Genomic DNA, 22,620 nt, shown 5'->3' on the forward strand with positions numbered 1-22,620 from the left:
CTTTGTGGGAAGGAAGGGGAAGTAACTGCCCCTCCCCTAGCACTCTTAACACCCAAAAGTAACAGGTAGCCAATGGGCTTTGAGAATTCTAAATGCAGGGGTTGGACAGGGACAAACAGACCCAGGTAGCTACACTCACATGGTGAAACCCTGTTGCCTTGTTATCTGGTTGCTTCAATTCAAGTCGATTTTTAATTTTGAGAACAAATCAAACTGAGTGATGCAGTCACCTTTAATAGTATTTCTGCTTCCCATGACCCTCCAGCAATAATCTCATACTGGTGGAACTGCTCCTGTGTGATTTGATCAGTTTACAGTATTATTGCTTTCCTACCCCTGATGAATATTTCACATACATGCTAGGTTTATAAGAAACTTCAGCACTTCCTGAGCTAGTAGGTGGTAGTTGCAATTATCATATGCATACCAGTAATACCATGTCTAAATCTTGTTGCAGTGCTTATAGATATAATCTGAAGTGCCTTATAACCTTTAAGCACTGATTCCTAGAGTGATGCAAAGAGCACAAAGGCACTTATTTTCTGAAAGACTTCTTACAAGCATTCTTAACTCTGGATCTCATTGGGCTTTAAACAAAAATAGACCTCACTGATATTGCCAATTGCCCAAGCCAAATATGTGAAGCATCCTCTGTGGGTTCCCCCTTTTTAATTTCTTCTTCATGCTCATGTCTGTATTTCACTGGCTTTCTTGTTTTTATTGTTATTTGTATTGCTCAGCTGAGTTTCCTCATAACAAAGGTTTTATTTGTTAATAAATAAAAGAGATACTGTAGTCTGGTTGGATAATTCCAATGATACTGTGGACCAGTCTTACAGTTCTCAGTGTTCTTTCTTAAGTATTGTACTATACATAAGCGGTTTGTTTAAAATAAAAATCAACTTGAACGCTTCTGTAGATAAACTTCTAGGAATGGGATTTATAACCCCCACCCCCTGAGAAGTATATCTTTTTCATAGTCAGTATATCTGATAGGCCATGTGAATGTCTAGTACAGTATTTAGGTTTGTTAATCATTGCTCACATTTGACCTTGTGAAGTATGTAGAGCCCAGTAGGCAGTGAATTAGGCAAGCTGTTTAGTATCTCATTTCTTTCTGTTTCAGGTGTAGTTGTTTCAACTCTAGACATCACTATGATTGATAAAGCTGTTGCCTGTTTGTTTTAATGATGGGTGTTGGTGGAAATGGAACTTAATAGACATACAGCTGTTACTTTTGTCTTCCTGTCTATATCTATTCTGCTCTTTTATCAAACCGTTTGATGTGCTTGGTATACCACAAATGGGTAACAGATTTATTGTGTTTGCTAAAGGACTACAGTGAAAAGAAATGCATCATTAGCCCCCTTTCAGTTTCAAGGGGCTAATGTTCTGCTAATCACCTTTCACCACAGAGCCCAGCTAGAGGGAAGGTGGAGAAATATTTGATTGCATTAGCATGAGAAGCTGTCCTATCAATACTACCAGAAAATCCATGATGTAGCTCAATTGGAAATTGGTCTGGCTCATTTATAGATCCAGTTCATTTGTCCTGTATGAAATTAAATGAAATCCCTTAGGAGGCAAACAGGAGTGTATAGTTAAATGGGAAGTAATCATTTGGTTCTTGGGCTGCTAACATGGCAAAGAACAATGAGAGCACTTCAACTTCGGTAATTCACCTTAGTGATTAATAGTATTGATTTAAGCTAAGTGCAAAGTTTGTCATAGTGGGTGTTCACCCTTCTTACTACAGCGTTTATCATATTATAATATGATAGAAAACAGTGGCCATTGGTGCATAGAATTGGGCTGTAAGCTTTATGTTCTGAAATCCATTCAAGGCATATTTAAGAACATAAGTCCCCAGACCAAAGGCCTATCTAGTCCAGCATCCTGTTCTCACAGTGGCCAATCACTGGCTACCAGTGGCCAACCAGTATGGGAAATCCACAAGCAGGACATGAATGCAACAGCCCCGTCCCCACTTGTATTCTCCAACAAGTAGCATTCAGAGGCATACTGCCTCCAATACTGGAAATGGTATACAACTGGCAGGGCTAGTAGCCATTGATAGCTTGCTCCTCCATTAATTTGTCTTGTACCCCTACAGTTTGTGGTAGTGAGTTCCATAATTTAATGATTTTTATTTATTTATTTATTTTGCTGTGAATTACATCCTCTCATCCGAGAGAACTTGAGGGAATTTATGTGATCTTCCTCAGTGTTTTTATTTACAAGACTGCTGTAAAAACAAAACACAGAATTATTCATGATTGTGGTGTTATCTCCTAAGAGACGTGGGCTGCTATCTCATGAACATCTACCTACAAATAATCTTCACTGGGCCCGCTGTAACTTAATTCTGAGTAAAGATGCATAGAATTGTTCACAGTGTCTATACAAAAGACTAAAACCTTAAGCCAGAATGAAGCCAGTCTCCTTGTTTCTTATAACCTACCCCTTCCTCTCACAGAACCCCATGGTGGTTAACACTGAAAAAATACATCATTTAAAGCAGAACGCTACAAAAGGCAACAGAAAATAATAATCAACCTGCAGTGAAGGAATATTTTGCCCAGTGTGGGGTTTGAACCACAACTCTGAGATTAAGAGTCTTATGCTCTACCAACTGTTATACTCCAGGCTCTTGCTGTTACCTTAGTTATTATTTCTTTATTATTTCAACAACTTAAATACTGCTTAACACCTTAGTCTGCGCATGGTGTAAAGTCAGGTTAAAAAGACACTACAAAGATAAAACCAGTTAAAACTAACTAGAAAAATAAGAAAATGTACTTAAATGCCTGATGAAATAGGACTTCACTAGGTGAAGTTCAACAGGGAGAGGGTCTACCTGATCTCAGTTGGGAGGCAGTTCCACAGAATTGGGCCCACAATACTGAATGCATGGCTCTTGGTGGATACAAGCTGTGCTTACAAATGAACATAAAGTTTAGGTTATATGAGTTTTTAAAATTAACCCATTCATTAAATTTGCGTATGGTTAAAAACAATATTTCAGAAGCAAGAAATATAGTTTTCAAATTATGTGTTCATGTTTTGTGTCAGATCATCCTAGAAGATCCATCCTATGTGGGAGAACAAGGGAGATGTCTCTTAGTGTTTGCCATCTGCAGTTTTTATAAGCCCTGGCATTAAAAAGGTATAAATGTTCTACTGACTGGTTATTAGGGTGCACTCTTCAGTCAATTAAATGTTTGAGGGTTGTTTTTTAAAATAATTACTTAATCTAACAAGTGTTACTAACGACACTTTACTTTCTACTCTTGAATTGTCAGTAGAAGTGTCTCTAACTTTATACATAGAAATAGTGTTGAAAACAAAATATTACTCTATTTTTAACAACTGAAAATATCCATTTGCTTATTAGATTCTGAGAAACTCTTTACAGATTCTCCCCCACTTTTTTCCTTTGAAAAATCAGCACAATTTACTGAATGGTTAGGGGAAGGAAGTGTTGTGGGTGAGAAAGACAGATGGCATGTTCACGAGAAAAGACACGTCTTCTATGTTGCCTTTTTATGATGCTGTAGGAGCAGAAGGTTGCTTGCTTTAATAATAACGCAAAGCTAGCTATGTTACTAAGGAGAATTATGGCACTGAGGCATATGCAGTAAATGTTAACCTACAGTACAGGTTTGTGGTAGATAGCCTACCCAGAGACAACACCTTTCACTATTTTAAAACCAACCAGTCCTGTAATGTGAGTGTGGCCACACAAGAGAATCCAAGATACTTCTAATGTTGTTCTTTGTGAATTCACCTCTGGTGAAGCTGATAGACTGACAGGAGTGCAGCTAGAGAGACCACTTATGCCTTGCCAAAAAGGAGAACACGTATCACGAAAAAAGCAAATGCAGATTTAGAAGTACCGTACTTTTTGCTCTATAAGACGCACCAGACCACAAGACGCACCTAGTTTTTGAAGGATCAAAACAAGAAAAAAAAATTCTGAATCTCAGAAGCCAGAACAGCAAGAGGGATTGCTACGCAGTGAAAGCAGCAATCCCTCTTGCTGTTCTGGCTTCTGGAATAGCTGCGCAGCCTGCATTTGCTCCATAAGACGCACACACATTTCCCCTTACTTTTTAGGAGGGAAAAAGTGAGTCTTATAGAGCAAAAAATACGGTAATTACTATAATGTAAAGAGAAATACAATACATATGGTATAAGAACACAAGGAGAGCCTGCTGGATCAGGCCAGTAGCCCATTTGGTCCATCATTCTGTCCTCACAGTGGCCAACCAGATGCCCATGGGAAGCCCAGAAGCAGGACTCAAGCATAATAACACTCTTCCTCCTGCACTTTTCAACAACTGGTATTCAGAAACTACTGTGGAGGCAGAAGTAGGAAGACTGCTATCTATAGCAGGGGTCAGCAACCTTTTTAAACTGTGGGCCAGTCCACTGTCTCTCAGACCATGTGGTGGGCCGGACTATATTTTGGGGGAAAATATGAATGAATTCCTATGCCCCACAAATACCCAGAGATGCATATTTTATTTTATTTTTAAAAAGGACACATTCTACTCATGTAAAAACATGCTGATTCCTGGACCGTCTGCGGGCCAGATTGAGAAGGCGATTGGGCTGCATCTGGCCCCCGGGCCTTAGGTTGCCTACCCCTGATCTATAGTTACTTTCTCTGATAAAAGATACCTCTGGATTAGTTTGTTGCTTTTGAGATGTGGAATCTTGCATTTAATTCAGCTTTCTGAAATTTGTGTAACTATGAGGGATTAGCTGGATGACAAGGAGTGGTGACAGGCACCAGCCAGGGAACTCCCAAGGGACACCCCAGAGGAGGAAGACTCAAAGCCAGAAGATTGGTGGTGGGACACTGACAAGAGGTCAGAGGGCAAGGAGTGGAGGGAGTTATTGGGTGCTGAAGAGGCATTGGGATTTAGTGAGCAAGGAGAGCCTGTGACAGGGAATAGTTCAGACTCAGAGGCTGAAGCAGAGAAGGGGTGCCTAGAGGCTGCAGAATAATCCCAGGAGTCTGTCTCCCAGGTGTTGTAAACCGCAACAAGCTCCTCTCACCCCTTGTATCAAGGCCATACGGGATGATGCATAGAGTGGAGCAGAGATTAAAGGTACCCCTACAGCAGTTTGAGACTGCTTTGGAAACATCTGGCAGAGGAGGGGCCTTAGCGGGGGTTGAAGGCAGGGACCATCAGTCCTGGCCACTGCTCCATAGGGGCAGTACTTGCTGGGAAGTGTTGCTGAGTTGTATGCTGTTTCTTTTAATAAAGAGTTAACTTCACTGACAAACTCTGCTTCTTGCTTTCTGACCTGCTCTTGGCTCCAGCCCTGACAGCAGCTCTTCATAAATAAGTTGTAAAGTTTAAGCAAGGATACAAATCATGACTCTAAAGTGATGAATATGTATCCTTATCATTTACTATTACTCCTACATATTGCTTGCAATTTACACTGTATGGCTGGTGTAAATTATCAGATCACCAAAGGAGAGGATGGCTAAAGGGTTCCAGAGTTCTAGGATGTTTAATTTATAAATATCTAATCCAAGAAACATTTCAGTTCTCTAGGATGAGAACCTGCATGTAACCAATCACAAAAATGTTCTGGGAAAGGGAAAAAAATTGTATATTGGTATATCAGTCTATGTTCTGGTAAATTTTGAAACTCATTGAAAGTTATTCAAAGGCAGACAAGTTTTTCTGAAATATGATTTTCCTCTATCATTGATCTTTCCCTGTAATGTGAAATTGCCCAGAGTGTTCGTTCTAAGGTTTTACTCTTTTTTCATGCATCGGAAGGATGATGCCCAGGAAGCCAGGCCAGTTCTGTATGTGAACTGTCTGCACACCTTATGGCATATCCCAGAATCTTCTTTAATGCACAGGGTTCTTTGGTAGATGAGGTGATGTGGAACGACTTTTAAAAAAATGCTTTGACTTTATTTTATGTGGAAGCATTACGTGGAATCTGGTAGACCATGGAGCGAAATACTGTGAACAGCCAGGGATCTAATGGCTCTGTTAACGGAAAGTTATAAAAGCCACATAATGCTTCCCTGTTGTATGAGAACACTTTAAAGGTGGAACCCATAAACGCAAAATATTTGAATTGTCCATAGCTCACAGATGTGCTGCCAGTGCTGCAATGAGGAACCACTACTAGAAGAGTCCTCAAGAATCAATTATTCATTTATTTCAAAGAGGAAATCCCTCCTCTTCTGCCATTTCCCCTTAAAGTACAGCCTTGTTGGAACAAAAGCTTAGATCTGTTGTTCCATAGCAAAAAAAATGTTGCAAGTTCTTTTTCATTTCATCACTGTAGTTCATTTTCTAGTTACTGGTTTTGGAATTGGCTTTAAAAGCAACTTCTGTTCTCCAGGACAGCAGCTACCTTTGATGGTTGCTGAGAAAAGCCATCAGGTTAATTGAAAATATATTTGCAGTGCTGGAATTTTAAAACCAAGACTGACAAGCATATCTTTTGCTCTTCCTTGCAGATATTGCAGTGGTGGAGATGAGTGACGCTTTCCGCCAGCCCTCCCTCTTCTATCACCTGGGAGTCCGAGAGAGTTTCAGCATGGCCAACAATATTATCCTCTACTGTGATACAAATGCAGACTCTCTGCAGTCATTGAAGGTAAGTGATGCTCTTGTAGCCTGAAAAGATTGAAGTGGGAGGGGACCTGAGAATTTCAGAGAAATGTCTTATTGCATTGAGCTAAAGTCCTCAATTCTCAGTTTTATTTGTCATCATGATTTCTGGAAAGGAAAACACAATCAGATGCCAAACATACAGGGTCAGTGTGGTGTGGTAGTTAGAGTGCCGGACTAGGACCTGGGAGACCAGGTTTCAAATCCCTATTTGGCCATGAAGCTCACTGGGTGACCTTGGGCCAGTCACTGCCTCTCGGCTTAGCCTACCTCACAGGGTAGTGATTTACAAATAAAAAATACTATGCTAAGGGAACCACAAAATGTCTTTCCACTTACTCTTGCTTGCTGTCAAACTGCTTCAAAGCTCAGTGTGAAAGAAACCTGGAACAGAGGTTTTGGAAATCGCAGTAAACACCCAAAAAGTATTCCACGTCTACTTCACTCCACCGTGACTAATTTTCCTGTTGCATTAAAGTAATGTTTTAAAATTATTGTATTCCTCCTCCGCCTGTCCGCTCACCTGCCCCGCTCTTTTTGCCCGCATTGATTCCCTGTTTCTCTTTGCCCCTTAAATGTTCAAAGGGCAGTGCGGCAAGAACTGACGGGTGGGACATGTTGAAGAACAAATTAAAAAATGAAATTAAGTAACCCACAGAGACTCTAGTTCAGACATACCCACAGAGTTGGAAGGAACCCAGTATGTCATTCCTGTGACAGGATATCCTAAAGCATCCAAGACGGATGCCCATCCAGTATATGCTGGTAAATTCAAGGGAGAAAATAGCAGTACTTCCCTTGGCAAAACAATTCATTGTTGCACTGTAATTAGAGTTAGGGAGTTTTTCCTAGTATCAACCTCATCGTACTACCCTTGCGAATTAAAACTACAGAACCATGGAGGGTAAGCCTGGGTGTGATGAGAGTGCTTGTACTATCTGAGCCCATGGGGGTCTGATCCTGCACAATGCATTCCACATTAGCCTTACTACAGGTAGTTGACTTAATTTGACAGCGTATGGCATTCAGTTCTTGGAATTGCAGGAAGTAATGACTGAGACACTGCTTTTACTACCCCACAGCTGGTTCTCTCATTCCACCCCCTCCCCGCACCCCACAACTGGTCTCACTTCCTGTTTCAGAAACCTGTGGGCGAAAAACAAAACTGAAACAGCAGCTGATGCAAATATATGTAAACATACATACACCTTGTGATATATAGGAGCATCAAACACAGAATTGAATCAGTATGGGATTCTGAGGTGTATCAGGCTGCCAGTAAAGATTTGACTTTCTGAAAAGGACTTTGGAGCTTGGTTGTGTTGGAATTATTACTGTGGTGTTTGTGGGTGGGTGTGAGGAGGGGGATTGTTGGTTGTTATGAGTGGGTTTTCCTTGTTGATTTTTCTGTACAGTCATACCTCGGGTTGAATACGCTTCGAGTTGAGCGCGTTCGAGTTGCGCTCCTTGGCAACCCGGAAGTAACGGAGCGTGTTATTCCGGGTTTTGCCACATGTGCAGACGCTCAAAATGATGTCACGCGCATGCGCAGAAGCAGCGAAAAGCGACGCGTGTGTGCGCAGACATGCCGTCGCTAGTTACGTTCACTTCTAGATACGAACGGGGCTCCGGAACGGATCCCGTTCGTATCTAGAGGTACCACTGTATTTGAAATATTACTTCTGTATTTTGGTTTGTTAGCTGTCTTGATTTGTCTGGGAAGTAGGTGGGATAGAACTGTTTAAATAAAAGTGAACAAAATCAGTTCTAACCACAACTCCTCCCTCTGCACAAGCATACACCTTATCTTACTTCAGGCCTACAAATGCTAAGCTGTTTGGACTTTCGAACAGATGAAGTTATGTAGCTAACCTGTGGTTTCCTCACATCCCTTCTATTGTGTCATTGAGAAATAGTGTGGAGCATCTGGATGTTTTTAAGTCCTTCCCTTGCAGTCAATTCAAAGGCGTGTCCATGGCAACTGACAGCACAGCAAGATATGCATAATGATAACTCATGAATATGAGTTTCCCAATAATAGCAACTAGTATTTAAAAATTGGATAAAAATAGTTGTCAAGTAGCTGTGCCGGCGCAAATCTTCAGAATGGACATTGTAATGGATTTATTAACAAATAACCTTGGTTGGCATATTGTTGCAAATTCAACTGCTATCTTGCTAACAGGAATTGGTAACATTTGCCCAGTTTTGTATCTAAGGTTGCCACAATTCTTTACTCCTGCACCTTCAACAACAGTCTGACATGTAGCATTATTAATCAGACCAATCAATCGATCTACTACTTAATGCCAAAAAAGGCTTCTGAATGGTTTATAAAATTACATTACATAACATGGTTAAAATGTACAGCATTTAAAACGTAGAGTATAGACCATTCCATGAAAACAGCACGGCAGTTAAAACAGGAGACTTAGGTCAAGAGAATGCCTTTGTAAACAGGTGTGCCTTCAAAAAACAGTGGAATGCCAGTACAGATGTGGCTCTCATATTTCGGATGCTGGTGCTAACATCAAAAAAGCCTGTCCATAAATCAGAATGGTGAATCTTTTCCTGTCCCTTTTATCTTCATGTTAGGGAAAGTGTCCGTTTTTAATCTCTGTGGTCCAGGCTGCTGTTAAAGGCTAAAGAGAAGGTTCAGTAACTGTATCTCTTGCATTCAATACAAAGGGGATTTCTCCCTAGGCAATGGAATCCCATAAAATAAATGCAAAATTCCAAGGACAAGCATAATGGCATTCAGGTCCAAAGTTCTGTATTAGTGATCATCTGCAATTTGTACAATTGATATCTATATTTTTTTTCTTTATAGGAAATTATTTGCCAGAAGAATAATGTAAGTATATTTTTCAAAAATAGTAAATTGTGTTATGAATTGCCCTGTGACTTAGCTGAAGGTTTAAAAGTATGCCACTCAGTTTTCTCTGATACACCTATTCCATATATCTCTGTTACTCAGGTCAAAATGCCTGAATTTCCAGCAGCAAATACTAGAAATCATATTAATTAACCTGTTGCTAGTGCCATGTTTACCATTTCATATTGTCTTTACCAGGTTTTCTACAATTTGTCTCTTTTCCCTCCACACAAGCAAACTTCCTTGATTCTTACCCCCATGCATTCCCTTCTCCCATTCCTACTCTTATTTCTTCCCTTTGGCTTGATTTTAAGCAAGTTGCTTTCCTGTTCCTGCTTTTGGAAACTATGTACAGATAGATAAGCTTCCTGCTTTTACAAATGCCCAGGACTGATAAACTGCATTTAGCCCACAATTCCCATACAACATCCTCATGACACAAGGAAAGCTCTCATGATCAGACTAGAGGCTCATATAGTCTAGCATTTGGTTTCTTATGGTTGTAATCCAAACATCAGATGCTTCCAGGAAGCCACAAGCAGGTTGTTGCCATTTGTCCCTCAACTTCTGAGATTCAGAGGTGGACTTCTAACTATTATACAACTGTTGACTGCTCACCTAGCCTAAGGCTTGTCTTGCGTCTTTTTAGGATTCAGCAATTTGTTGTTGGAGCAGAATGTGGAAAGTCAAGTTAATTTGGGGACGTGGCAGAAGAATTGCTGGCAGGCTGCTTTAAAATAGTGCACAAAACCATATAGGATTGTGGAGAGTGGTTCTACTTTCAATGAGAAGAGTGGTGAAAAGGGGGTTATAGCAATGACAATTTTAATCTGTTTTAATATTTTAACCTTTGTATGTTTGTAAGCATGGTTGTTAACTTTTATTGTTTTACCTTTCTGTAAACCACTTTGGGGTTTTTTGTTTTTACAGTTGAGTGGTGTATAAATTTTATCAATCAAACAAACAGCAACAGGGAAACATTTGTTCCTCAGCTTTTCAGAATAACCATTTGTCAGCTGAATATGATTTTCTTTCATATTTGCCTCAAACTGTTGGAACTTATTAGGAGGAAGGAAGCTGGCCTTGTGGGTTTTCTCCTTTGTTTGGCATCACAATTATCTAAACTGTTCCGCTTGTCAGATGGAACAGTCCTCCTTCTCCTCCCCTTGTGTGATGTTCAGGGGGATCTCTCAACCCCCGCACCTAGCCAGTATTGGGGAGAAAGGGAGGGGAGCCCCGTCGTGTGAGGAGCAGTCCTTCTACAAGAATTTGACTGGTGGGAATCATTGGGTGAGTGCATTCCCAAAACACTTTATAGACAGCTGCAATCATGCAAAGGAGGAACAGTAGGGAAGATGGACAGGATATTTTTGTTTTTATTCTATATATTTTGTGGCTACATCAGGAACCGGAAATGTGTTTCAAAGAGATTATATTTTAGAAACAAGACACAGGAGGCTTCTGGATGTTTCCATTATGCAGACAGGTCTTTCGATATTGAAGTGTTTAGTGCTGTTGACACCTTAATATGCTCTATCTCGCATTAACAGGTTAAACTGGTATCCTCTGGACGCCTGTCATAAATCTCTATAATGCAAAGTAGGGTAACCTGCCATATTCATATGTTGCTGATCTCCAAGTCCCATCACTCCCAGGGATGACGGTAGTTGGGGTTCAACAAGAGCTAGAAGAGCATAGGTTCCCCATTCATGTTTTTGAGGGGATCAGGTCAAAGTCCCATTTTTTTTGGGGGGGGGTACAACTCAAATTTGTTGAGCTGCTTTTATGGAGGAAAATGTCAATATTGAGTAAAGGGGTAAGGGGGAAAGTCGCTCACCAAAAAATTGCTAAGGAAACAATCTGCCTCACAGATTGTTCCACTGATCATGCAAAAATGGAGGCCGGGGTGAGGGGCTGGGGCAGGATGCTCTTATGCCAACGCAAAGTAAAAGGAGCCCACAATCGACCGGAACCTGCCGGGGATCAACCTATCGATCCCGATTGACCTGTTGGACACCCTTCCCCTAGTGGAAAGCTGTTCAAGGGTCACATTTTAGACATGCAAGCATGCACCTTTTAAACACATACACCCAGAGCGATTTCCTGTGGAAACAAAGTCATGTTTTAATTCTTAGTAATTCCACTCAGGTTTCACCTCCTTGAGAGTTTTTTTAAATAAAAAAAACAAGGTTTATAGTTTAAATTTTTAAAAAGCTCTTCAGCAGCCTTTATCATGACTGTGCAAAAGGCACCGAGGACTCAGCAAACCCAGCAGAAGGCTGCAAATAAGGTCAGCACACAGCTGAACTACAAGCATTGCAGTTATTTGAAGCCTCAAACTTCAAAATGCAATCACATCCTGAATATTGCATGCATGAAATTGCATAATGTATGGACTGCTGTTTTCATATTTGCAAGAAACGCAAGTCTGCTTAGGACTGTGCCCCTTCTGTTTTGATTTTCATGCAGCAGATATTTGTAATTTCACCACATCAAAGCTCTTAACCCTCTTAGCAACTCCCTGATGAAGAGCTAATGGTTGGAAGGGGATCCAGAGGGCTATATGAAATACAAGTGTGGGTGAGGTTCCTCACCCCTAGCTTATCACACTCAAAACAATTGTGAGAATTGCTCCACTAATGAAAGATGAGAAAGTTTGTCAACATTTCAATATCCTGCAAATGTGTGTTGGTCTTATCCCTATTAGATAGCAAGTTAGATAGCAAGCTATCTATTTTTCTCCTTGTAAAAGTGGAGTCTCTGCTGTATATTTGTATTAATCACAATATTAGCACATGTTGACTTGATCGCTGAAAATTATGTGAGAAATGGGCTTAATAGTATGCTCTAAATTTTGTCATCTGTTACAACTGTTTGAAAGGAAAACCCTGCAGAGAAGTACATTCAACAATAAGTCTTACGCAATACAGTTATTATGGGTGGTCTCTGAAAGAGACACATCAAAGGCTGTAGAAAGGAGAACTGATTCATCACCGACTCATCACCACAATAATATTGGCAATTTTGCTATCACACTAACCAAGCATAAGTACTGGATGACGTAATAATGAATGCTGTGAGATTACCACATTGTTGTGGTGTAGTGGTGACAGGCTCAATAATGAACGTGTCATAGCTTCTCCAGAGCTGGCAGGATCTTTATAGCCAAGAGGAGTTGTGATTATTGCACAGAGAGGGAATATAGATAATACAACTGCTAGCTTTTTTATTTGGAAATAAGTCCCAATGTGGCTTAAGGAAACAGGACTTTCTAATTCCAGTCTTTTGCTATAAGTTCTCATTTAGGGTTGTTCGTATTTCAGTAACAGAAACTAGATATCTTCTGAGATTTCCCTGCAACGTTCCCTACAGCAGTATAACACTGATAAGGACACCACTGGAGATATACTAAGAAACTGATCTTACTCTGCTTGAGCTCTCTGACACCGAAATGAAGTTTCAACCATAATTTCTAAAATGTGAAAGCTCACAGTGTAGATGGGGGCACAGAGGGGCACATGCAAGCCCCCCACCCCATGGCCCCCGGTCTTCCCTTTGTTATATGAAGGTGTGCAGGGGGCTTCTTTGAGTAGAAGCCCCTTTAGGCCTTCCACACACAACATAGAGATGGTTGGGAATTGAGGACATAGGAAGGTTGAGGGCAGTGCTTGCATCAGTACCTGTGCTGCCCCCAATTCACAGATACAGAAGTTTGCCTGAATACTCAAAACACCTGAACATGGCATTAACATCCATTGCAAATAACCTACCACGTGGACCTACTTCTTCACTCAGTCATTAGAAGCCCACCTTGCTTGCCATCTGAAGTGTCATGGGTGATACAAGGTAGGGCTGTTTGAGTAGTTGTAAGTTGACTGAGACATTCCCTCCTGAGGGAGGTACATTGAGCTTCATCGTTACTAGGGAGGAGACAACTACTAAAAACATACCGTATTTTTCTGTGTATAAGACTCCTTATGTGGGGGAGGAAGGGAAAGGAGATTGTTAGCCGCTTTGAGACTCCTTAGGGTAGTGATAAAGCGGGATATCAAATCCAAACTCTTCTTCTTCCCCCATGTATAAGACACCCCCTGTTTTGGGGGACTCCAAATTAAGAAAACACCCTTCAGCACTACCCATGTATACAACGAGCCCCAATTTTAAACCAAATTTTTTGGTTAAAAAACCTAGCCTTATACACAGAAAAATACGGTAACTGTTCCAATGAAATTATTTGCTTATTTCATACAGTTTATATACTGCTTGATTGTAAGAAACAAACAAGCCCCCCACCTCAAGGCAGTTTTGTTGATCTCTTTGTGATCCTTGTGGTTAGTTTTGCTTTTGCTGTTGGGTTACCAATGTTTTATTGCTCTGTTGTTGTCCGCGGCGTTGCAGATCCACATGTGTGGAAATGCGAAATAATAGTAAGTTAAATAGTAATCATTCAGTGTACCACTGAGCTTGGAAACAATATCCTTTTTTTTAACTACTTACACACCCAAACCTGAATTGTTTTAAAGCAAATGTGAGCCATCTGCAACCTTTGGTCTAATGTTATGAGACCCTCAGCTCTCAGCCAACCTGTCTCCCCTCCCAGCTGGACAGAAACACACAGAGAGATAAAATAAAGATGATGGAAAAAGAAAGAAAGAAAGAAAGAAAGAAAGAAAGAAAGAAAGAAAGAGGGCTGTGCACTGCCCTCTTTGGGCTTTGCCCCACTAGCTGCTAGCTTTTGCCCTGACTGCAACTGGCATGTGGTCCTTGACAGATAACCCCCCAAGGGATTGCTGTAATCAACAGAAAAGCATTGAATATAGGTTGCACTGGGTTATATCCAACTAAGTCATATTCAGATCAGACTTATTGAAATGAATTGACATGTTATTCAAGTCCATTGATTTCAGTGGGTCCAATGCTTTAATAAAGCATTCTCATGCTGTAATTCATACAGAGTGTATATTTTTATTTTTCCAGCAGATGTGCACTGGCAACTACATATTTGTACCATATATGATAACTCCCCATAACAAAGTCTACTGTTGTGACAGCAGTTTTATGAAAGGACTAACTGAGCTGATGCAGCCCAGCTTTGAACTTCTGCTCGGGCCAATATGTTTACCTTTGGTTGACCGTTTCATTCAGCTTTTGAAGGTGGCACAGGCCAGCTCAAGGTAAGGATCCTCACCATAATGCAATCTTCTGCCAAATTCACATGTGAAAGCCTTTCAAGAGGGGAAAAAACATCAGTGAGACAAGTATAGCATATGGTAGGGGAGCCTTGGTCTCTACAAGAAAAAGAAGTGCACAACTCTCTTCCAGCTTCCAACATCCCTTACCATGCTAAACTATGTATATGAAACATGGGATGTGACTTCTGTTCATGCATCCCATGATTTGCAAATATTTTGTGTTCTTCTGAATTTAAAGGGATAAAGCATGTTATATAGCTGCATTACAGAAGTGATCAGCTTGCAGTTTCTTGCATTCATTCCATATGTGTAGGTCTTTATTGCAGGGTTGGGGAATCTTTGCCCCTCCAGAGGTTATTGGACTATAACTCCTATCATTCTTGACATCACCTTTGCATTACCTTGGTTCATCTTCCTGGTTCTCTTACTGCCAGTTATTGTCCCCAGTAGCAGTAGAATGAGAGCCTCACGTTCGTACTATATAATTGTGTTTGCTATAGAATTAGGTAGTCAAGTAGCTGTCCTTGAATATTCAGGCGTAAATTGATAGTTTTCTTTCCATTCTAGTCAATACTTCAGGGAGTCAATTCTTAATGATATTCGAAAAGCACGTAACTTATACACGGGAGAAGAACTAGCCACAGAACTGGCCAGGATACGACAACGGGTGGATAACATTGAGCTTCTGTCTGCTGACATTGTGATAAACTTGTTGTTGTCTTACAGAGATATTCAGGTAGGCCCCTATTGTTTAATTTGAATGTATTGCTCCTGTTATTCCACCGACATATTTCTTCTCACTACTAACATATTTAATCCATTATAACAAAATCATACTCTGTGGAGTGCTCCTGTTCACTGTTCCTAGAAGTCAGATGTGCCTTCTTCCACATATATTTCATTCGAGTTCCACCTCCCAACCAGTTTTCCACACACCCCTGGTCAGTCAGCTTTCCGTGGCTGAATAAACACACAAGGCCCTTATTTCAGAGGAGGCTTGCCCCCATTAAGGTTCCCCTCCCAAAAGGTCTTTTTCTCCAACTGTATTGATTTATCATTTTGACATTTGCATTCCTGGTAGGGTGGGGGAGATAGATATTTAACAAATAAATAAGGTAAAACCAGTAGGTTTCCTGAGCCTGCTAATACTTCCCTCTAGACTGGAGAACCTTATTCCTCCAGGCCTCTCTTATCTGCCCTTACAACACTTCCCAGGCCACACCCCCTCAGAGGGAGCCAGCGTACAGCTTTCGGGTCATGTGGCCAGCATGACTAAGCCGCTTCTGTCGAACCAGAGCAGTGCACGGAAACGCCATTTACCTTCCTGCCAGAGCGGTACCTATTTATCTACTTGCACTTTGACGTGCTTTTGAACTGCTAGGTTGGCAGGAGCTGGGACCGAGCAACGGGAGCTCATCCCGTCGTGGGGATTCGAACCGCTGTCCTTCTGATTGGCAAGTCCTAGGCTCTGTGGTTTAACCCACAGCGCCACCCTCGTCCCTTCAAAATGTGTCCTACAACCTTGGTAATGCCTACCACACAAAAGTAAACTTTGCATTAGCTTGCCCGCCCACTTTTGTCTCTCAGCCCACCTACCATTGGGCGTGTGGCCCTCAGAAGCTTGCACAGAAGGGAATGTGGCCCTTGGGTTCCACACCTCTGCTCCAGAACACGGGTTTTGGCTACATGAGCAGTGAGTGGCACACACACCTGAACATCAGAAATAGAGGGAATTAATATCTGCTGCAGGCACCCATTTCAGGAAATTCTCAAAGCAAATGCTTGACCAGTAAATGGATCTGGGTCAGCTGCTGCTTCCAGTGAAAAGAGCATGGTGACGCATGCAGGGAGCTCTGGACAAATGGCTCACTGGCACTTATGTCTCACTGCAGAGTGAAAGCACTCATGCAGTTGCCAGATTTTAAAACAGAACTTTGTTGCCATGGCAACTTTGTGTACATCTATGCCTAGGCCTGTGGAAAGGGGTGGGTGTATAATGGCTAGGATTCTGAATTCCTTTTTTAAAAAGTCTATTATATTATGCATATTGGAGAACACTGTGTTAAGTTTGGTAGCTGGGTTATAAAGAAATTATGCGAGAAAATTCCATGCCTATGCTGGGACTTTTAGTGCAAGCTGAAGGAGTCCTAGTGCAACATAGGAAGTTCTCTCATACTGACTTAGATCCCCTTTCTTGCTATAGCACTTCACAAAGTGGATTGGGGGGGGGGGAGAATCACTTCTGTAGGGGTAACCCTACAGAAGTGCCATCTGATAGTATGCAAGGAACTACTGTCAGATTAAGCTGCAGGAGTCCCAGTGCAACATAGAAAGCTGCTTTATACTGCCTTGCTCCATATTGCCCCCATTGACTGGCAGTAGCTCTTCAGGGCTTCAAGCCAGGAATATTCCCAGCCCTATCTGGAGACGCTGGGACCTTCTGTATGTAAAGTGAGTGCTCTGCAACGGAGCTCTGGTCCTTCATGTACTTGTTCACATGCTCCTGTGATGGTGCTTAGAAACCCCTACTTGGAGGAGGGTGAGACAGGAGGGCTCACTTGTATCTCCTTGCATCATTCTAAATGAAAACTATTTTAAAATCCGTCTGTGGAATCCTAACAGCCTATGGTAGTGCTTCTGCTCAAACAGTCCGTGTTCTGCTTCCTGTGCCCAACAAACTTTATATAGAAATCCACTTCCGGTATGACAGGAGGAGCTGCTGTTTGAGTGAGAGCTCTGGAATGATTATATAGCTATGTGCCCAGGAACTGCACATTATATTTTCTTGGTTTCTTAGGGTGCTTTCACACGAACCCACACTGACATCCTTCATTCACTTTTTATGGGGCATCCAGACAGCATCATTGTCAGCCTTTACATTTCAATGTTTTCTGTTAGCATCTAATGTTTTTTGAGACCTGAGTTGCATTTTATTTTGTTTCATTTTTTTGCAATAAAGCAGCAGCCTGTTTACTTTGGAGATGCAAGGCATTATTGAAACTTTTCAAAGGCTCTTGTGCCTTTCAACTGAAACATTTCCTCCTTGTAAATTCAGTCTGTTTTTATTACTTCCTGATAAATACAGGTGGGGGATAACTAGCCTATGTTAATTGCCCTTTGAATAACCTCTCTTAATTATACCTGTGTCAGTTTCTATTCCTGTGTGTAGAGAAAGCTTTAATTATTCATTTTACCTCATTTGTTATTTGCTATTAATAGTCCATTTTCCTATGAAAAAGAAATATGGCTTAATTATGCTTAATTCAGTCACCATCTGCAGCCCATTATTTTTTTCAGTTCAGGGGCACATTTGGAATTCTGGCACCACAGAATATGCATTTCACAAAAGAAAAACTGGTGACGTTCAGAACCAGCCCACAAACACACAAAAAGGCATCAAGATCTATTACTACCCTACCAACCAATATAACACAGACTAAAAGGGAGGCAGCCCTCCCCCAAACCCTCATTTTGGTGGGTGGGCAAGTTGCCTTGGTAGGTATGGATGTCCCCCTTGCATTGGAGGTCCCCCTTGCATTGGGGACATCAGGCTTAAATTAGTGTTTTTAAAATGAACAGTGCAATTTTATGCATGTCTGCTCAGAAGTAAGTTGGTGGCAGTTGAATGGAAGCAGAAAGAGGATAGTTGAGTAAAAGCTCTTTCATTACATAATGAAGAACATTATGATTATAGTGTCCACTTTAACTTGTGCCTCTTCAGGTGCAACTGTTAAATCGTTTTGTCATGTCAGAAGTAAACCAGGAAAGTTTACTCTTATTTCCCTTTCTTGCTATAATGACTTAAATAAATCCTTTCATTCTGTTTCTTGGAAGGATTATGATTCTATTGTGAAGCTGGTAGAGACATTAGAAAAACTTCCAACCTTTGACTTGGCTTTGCATCATCACGTGAAGTTTCATTACGCATTTGCACTGAACAGGTAAGAGCTTTCCTTCCTAATGAAGTTTTGTTGGTTTCATGTAAGTCATTTCCTTAAATGTTCCTTCTACAAAAGCTTGAAGCTTTTCCAGTGAAACTTCTTGTTCGAGTCATATGTCTCTTTCTGTATATCCCTTGCCTTCTTTACCACTTCCTCTTCTTCTTCTTCTTCCTTCACACCCTGGGAGTTAGAATTGGCTTTCCATCTGTGTGAAAATCGGTATTTAACTTTATTTTCTGCACATGATTATGAAAGCAGTTTGATTAAACAGAAAACATGAAGAGACGATTGTTGATTGAACAATCCATGAAACATACTCAAAAGCATAAAGTACAAATCGGCACAATTCTGGTCAGACGTGATGTGCAGCATGCACACTGACGCACATGTGCACAATGTACTATGGGCATGTAATTGTAAGCGGGCCTTGTGCCCTTGCAAGAATAGGACTAGAATGGTAGACTAGAATTTTGAGCTGAATTTTGAACCCTCTGAGGAAGAGCCAGTTTGTTCACAGCATGTCTGATGCAAAACATTTGTTGGAATGTCTCTACATTGAAAGCTATTTTTCCTGCACTTTTTGGATTGCATCTACTTTTATAGCTCAAATCAGTGCCTCCCTGTTCTTTTGCCTTTGCATCAGCTATGATTCCCCTTGGAGGGAGAGAATACCTGGCTACTGGTATCCATTTCCTAGTAATCTCCATATTAGACTGACGTATGTGGGGTTTCCTCTGAAGACATTTCAGAAACTTCAGTTCAAAACAGAGATGCTCGACTATTAATTGGGAATGGCTGTGGGAAATAGTTGTTTTGAAAAATGAGAAAACTTGCTGCTATTCAGTTACCAAGCACAGTCAAAGTTTCTGCTGCTTTTAAAAGCTCAAAACAGCTTAGGACCCAGATACCTCTAAAAGACTATTTTTCCCCACCTGAGCTGACCAAACTTTACAGTCCTCATCAATGACCCTTCCTTGAGTCCTTCCACTCTTCTGAAGCTGAGCTGGTGGTGACTGCTGTGCCCTCAGTTGTCCCGTGTGGAGGTGGAATGCCTTTCCCATGAGGCTCACTTGGCACTGAATCTGATGTCCTTCTGACACCAGGCAATGATTTACCCAGACCTTCCAGCATGTCGTTGAAGCTGGTTTAAACTCAGGGTTGGTTTTTTTTACTGATTCTGCTGGGTTTATGCTTGTATTTGTTGGGTTGGTTTTAATGTTGCATTCTACTGTGCATGATACTGTTTTTTTATTATTGTTGTGAAACAGTCTTGGGAGTTGTTGTTTTATTCACCTTGCAAGTTTTGCAAAATGAAGGGAAGCATATAAATATTTTAGGTAAATAAATATTGTCACTAGAGGCTAGCATCCTTGTGACGAGTTCAATGTTTAGACCATCTCTTGTTTGCAAGACATCTGGTGATGTGCATATATGAAATGTCTTATCTGGATCACGAAATAAAGCACAATGTAAGCCCCAATTCACTGCTTTGCTACATAATGCAATAGTCTATTATTCTTGTTCTTTATGCTGATTGCTACCATTAGAAATAATGCATCCCCTTCACCCCCCCACCCCTACTTTATCTTTCCTGGAATAAGTTAGACCTCACCTGACCCTGGTCCCTCCCTCTCTCCTCCAATTTCTTTTGATCTGCATTGTAATGGGACCTGACACTGATTTCAGTTACATTTGGGGAAGCTCGTTGGACCAGGATTTGAAACCTTCTGCCATATATAACATACAAGCTGCTATGGTTATATGCCCTAGCATAACCCTGCAGAGAGGTTATTATCAGTGGGGCAAGCTCAGAACTGGGCAGCAAAATGTTGGGCTACAGTGCAGCCAATACTCCATTTGCAATGCCGCCACTGTCTTCTGGCAGCTGCCAGTTTATTTCACACAGTGATATCTGTGGTGGCTTGGGAAATAGGTGGGACAAAACAGCTTCTGTTAGGAAGTGGCAGCAGATAACAAGAAGCAGAGGGCAACCGATGGGGCTCTGAACTTTGGCTTTCTTTCTTATCAGATTTGGAAGCGCTGCACCTGGACAAATTTGGCCTTCCTCAGGAATTCCTTTAGCTATCTAGCAACAAAGGTGTGCTTAGAACGGCATAGAATATACAAGGCATTCTGTCCCTGCATAAGAATATGCAGGGGCTACTATTTGGTTTTTTAAAATATTATTTTAAAAAGCGAAATCGAACATTTCCTGGCTTTGAATCGGTATAAGGAGGACAAGGCTTGCATTTGAGCTGCCTTTGTCAACTTAGTGCCTTGTGAGCAGAGGCTAATGGGACTTGTAGGCCAAAACATCTGGAGGGCACCAGGTTGGTGAAGGTTCAACTGAAAAGGGGCAGAAAAGATTTCATGGAAGAAGGTTGTTTTGAAGTGGGGTATGGAATAGGATGAGTTGTGTATGTGTCACTGGGCAAGCAAAGATGACACAGTGGAAGTGGATAGGCCAGTTCCCAGGGTCAACTGAAATGATACTTGGCAATCTCTTTTCTCTTGACTAGTAATGTGTTCACATTGTAAGGAAGTTCTAGCTGTAATCTGTGAGCCATGATAGCTTTCACAGGCCTTGTGATAGTTGTAGTTATGGCACAATATGTCTAAACCTATCATCATCATAAAGAAATGTAAAGAAAGTTCACCTTTGTTGTAATCTTGAAGAACAGAAAGTGTGTGGGTACCAGTTTAAGTTTTGAATATCTCATAATGGTAAAATGTAAAATACTTTAGGCAACTTGAGGTAGGAGTGAGGCTTGTTCTTCTAATGTTTCAGCTTGAAACAATGCATTATTCCTTTGGCAAATAATGGGGTGGAAGCAGAATCATGTTAGTCTACTGCTCAGAGCAAATCCACTTGGAACAAAGTGTCATATCCAGTTTTGGGACTTGTTCCTTTCATGTTTGATAAGCAGAGAGCAAAGTGGCAACCGGGAAGTAAGCAGGTGAGAAAAATTACACTGCAAAAATCTGGAGCAAATGTTGCCACCACTTAATCAGCATTTTACAAAATGGTTACATAACATATGTGACATGAAATGAACTCTGTATTAAGTGAATCTTTAGCCTCTTATAGCCATGTTAAATTTCTCATATCAGTCAGCTTTCTAGATGGAAAGTTGAGGACAAAACAGAGATAAAATATAGTTGGAATGATGTGGAGAAAATCTAATTAATTTGGTGATTTTGCCTCTTTGATTCTTTATTTGTTCATTATTTTACAAAGCTGCAAAGCATAGAAAGGCACTCTTGAATGCCTCCTTCATTGTGTTGCTAGGGAAATATGGAGAGGGCTGCTTACCCAGGGATGCTTCAAATGTGACTAATTTCCTGCACGTATAGCTTCTGTGTAGAACAGCTATACAAACAAGGTCTAGATTACCATGTGTGACAATTGTACATGGGATTTTTTTTTAGCATATAAACACACTGTACAAGCAGCAAAAGAAATCTGTATTTGAGAGTCGATGGCTTGTTTGTGTGCTTTTTCCTACTTGGAAATGCTGTATCCTGGAATCGGTTGCATTAGAAGCAATTCTGCATCTCAAAGAAACTTGCATTAATTTGAGGTCAGCCAAGGAATGAATGTTTCTGATGATCATGAGAACATGGAATGGGAAGACCTTCAAAAAGTGGTCAGTGCAAGAATGGATTCTCCCTGCACTGACCAATCAGCAAGTAGTTTTATTTTTAGATTTCCTACTTGAGAGCAACAAACTATTTTTTTAAGTCAAAAAGCCTCAACTGGCTGTGTCAGATTATGAGATCCATTTCCTATTGCTACCTTTATTGCAACCCATTATGTTAAAACTCCATATGAAAATCTTACTGCAGAGAGAAACTATTCTGTAATATCTAAACAGAGAGTTTACTAAAATGTTCCCTGTTTCATATGCATTATGTCATACTGCCAGATGCCTACAGTACAATTTTCTGTGAAGAGC

General features: G+C 40.9%; 1 protein-coding gene across 3 annotated transcripts in view; it reads left to right on the forward strand.

The window, feature by feature from the left end:
- MAP3K5 (mitogen-activated protein kinase kinase kinase 5) overlaps window positions 1-22,620 on the forward strand; it is a 97,503-nt gene that overhangs the window by 19,629 nt on the left and 55,254 nt on the right. For all 3 annotated transcript variants that reach the window (XM_079970939.1, XM_079970937.1, XM_079970938.1), the window contains exons 2-6: window positions 6,503-6,642; window positions 9,487-9,510; window positions 14,512-14,705; window positions 15,291-15,459; window positions 18,558-18,664. In XM_079970939.1, coding sequence (XP_079827065.1) covers window positions 6,503-6,642; window positions 9,487-9,510; window positions 14,512-14,705; window positions 15,291-15,459; window positions 18,558-18,664 — 634 coding nt within the window. The remainder of the gene's footprint in view (window positions 1-6,502; window positions 6,643-9,486; window positions 9,511-14,511; window positions 14,706-15,290; window positions 15,460-18,557; window positions 18,665-22,620) is intronic.

Source organism: Podarcis cretensis (genome assembly GCF_951804945.1).
Source record: "Podarcis cretensis genome assembly, chromosome: 3".
Classification (NCBI taxonomy): domain Eukaryota; kingdom Metazoa; phylum Chordata; class Lepidosauria; order Squamata; family Lacertidae; genus Podarcis; species Podarcis cretensis.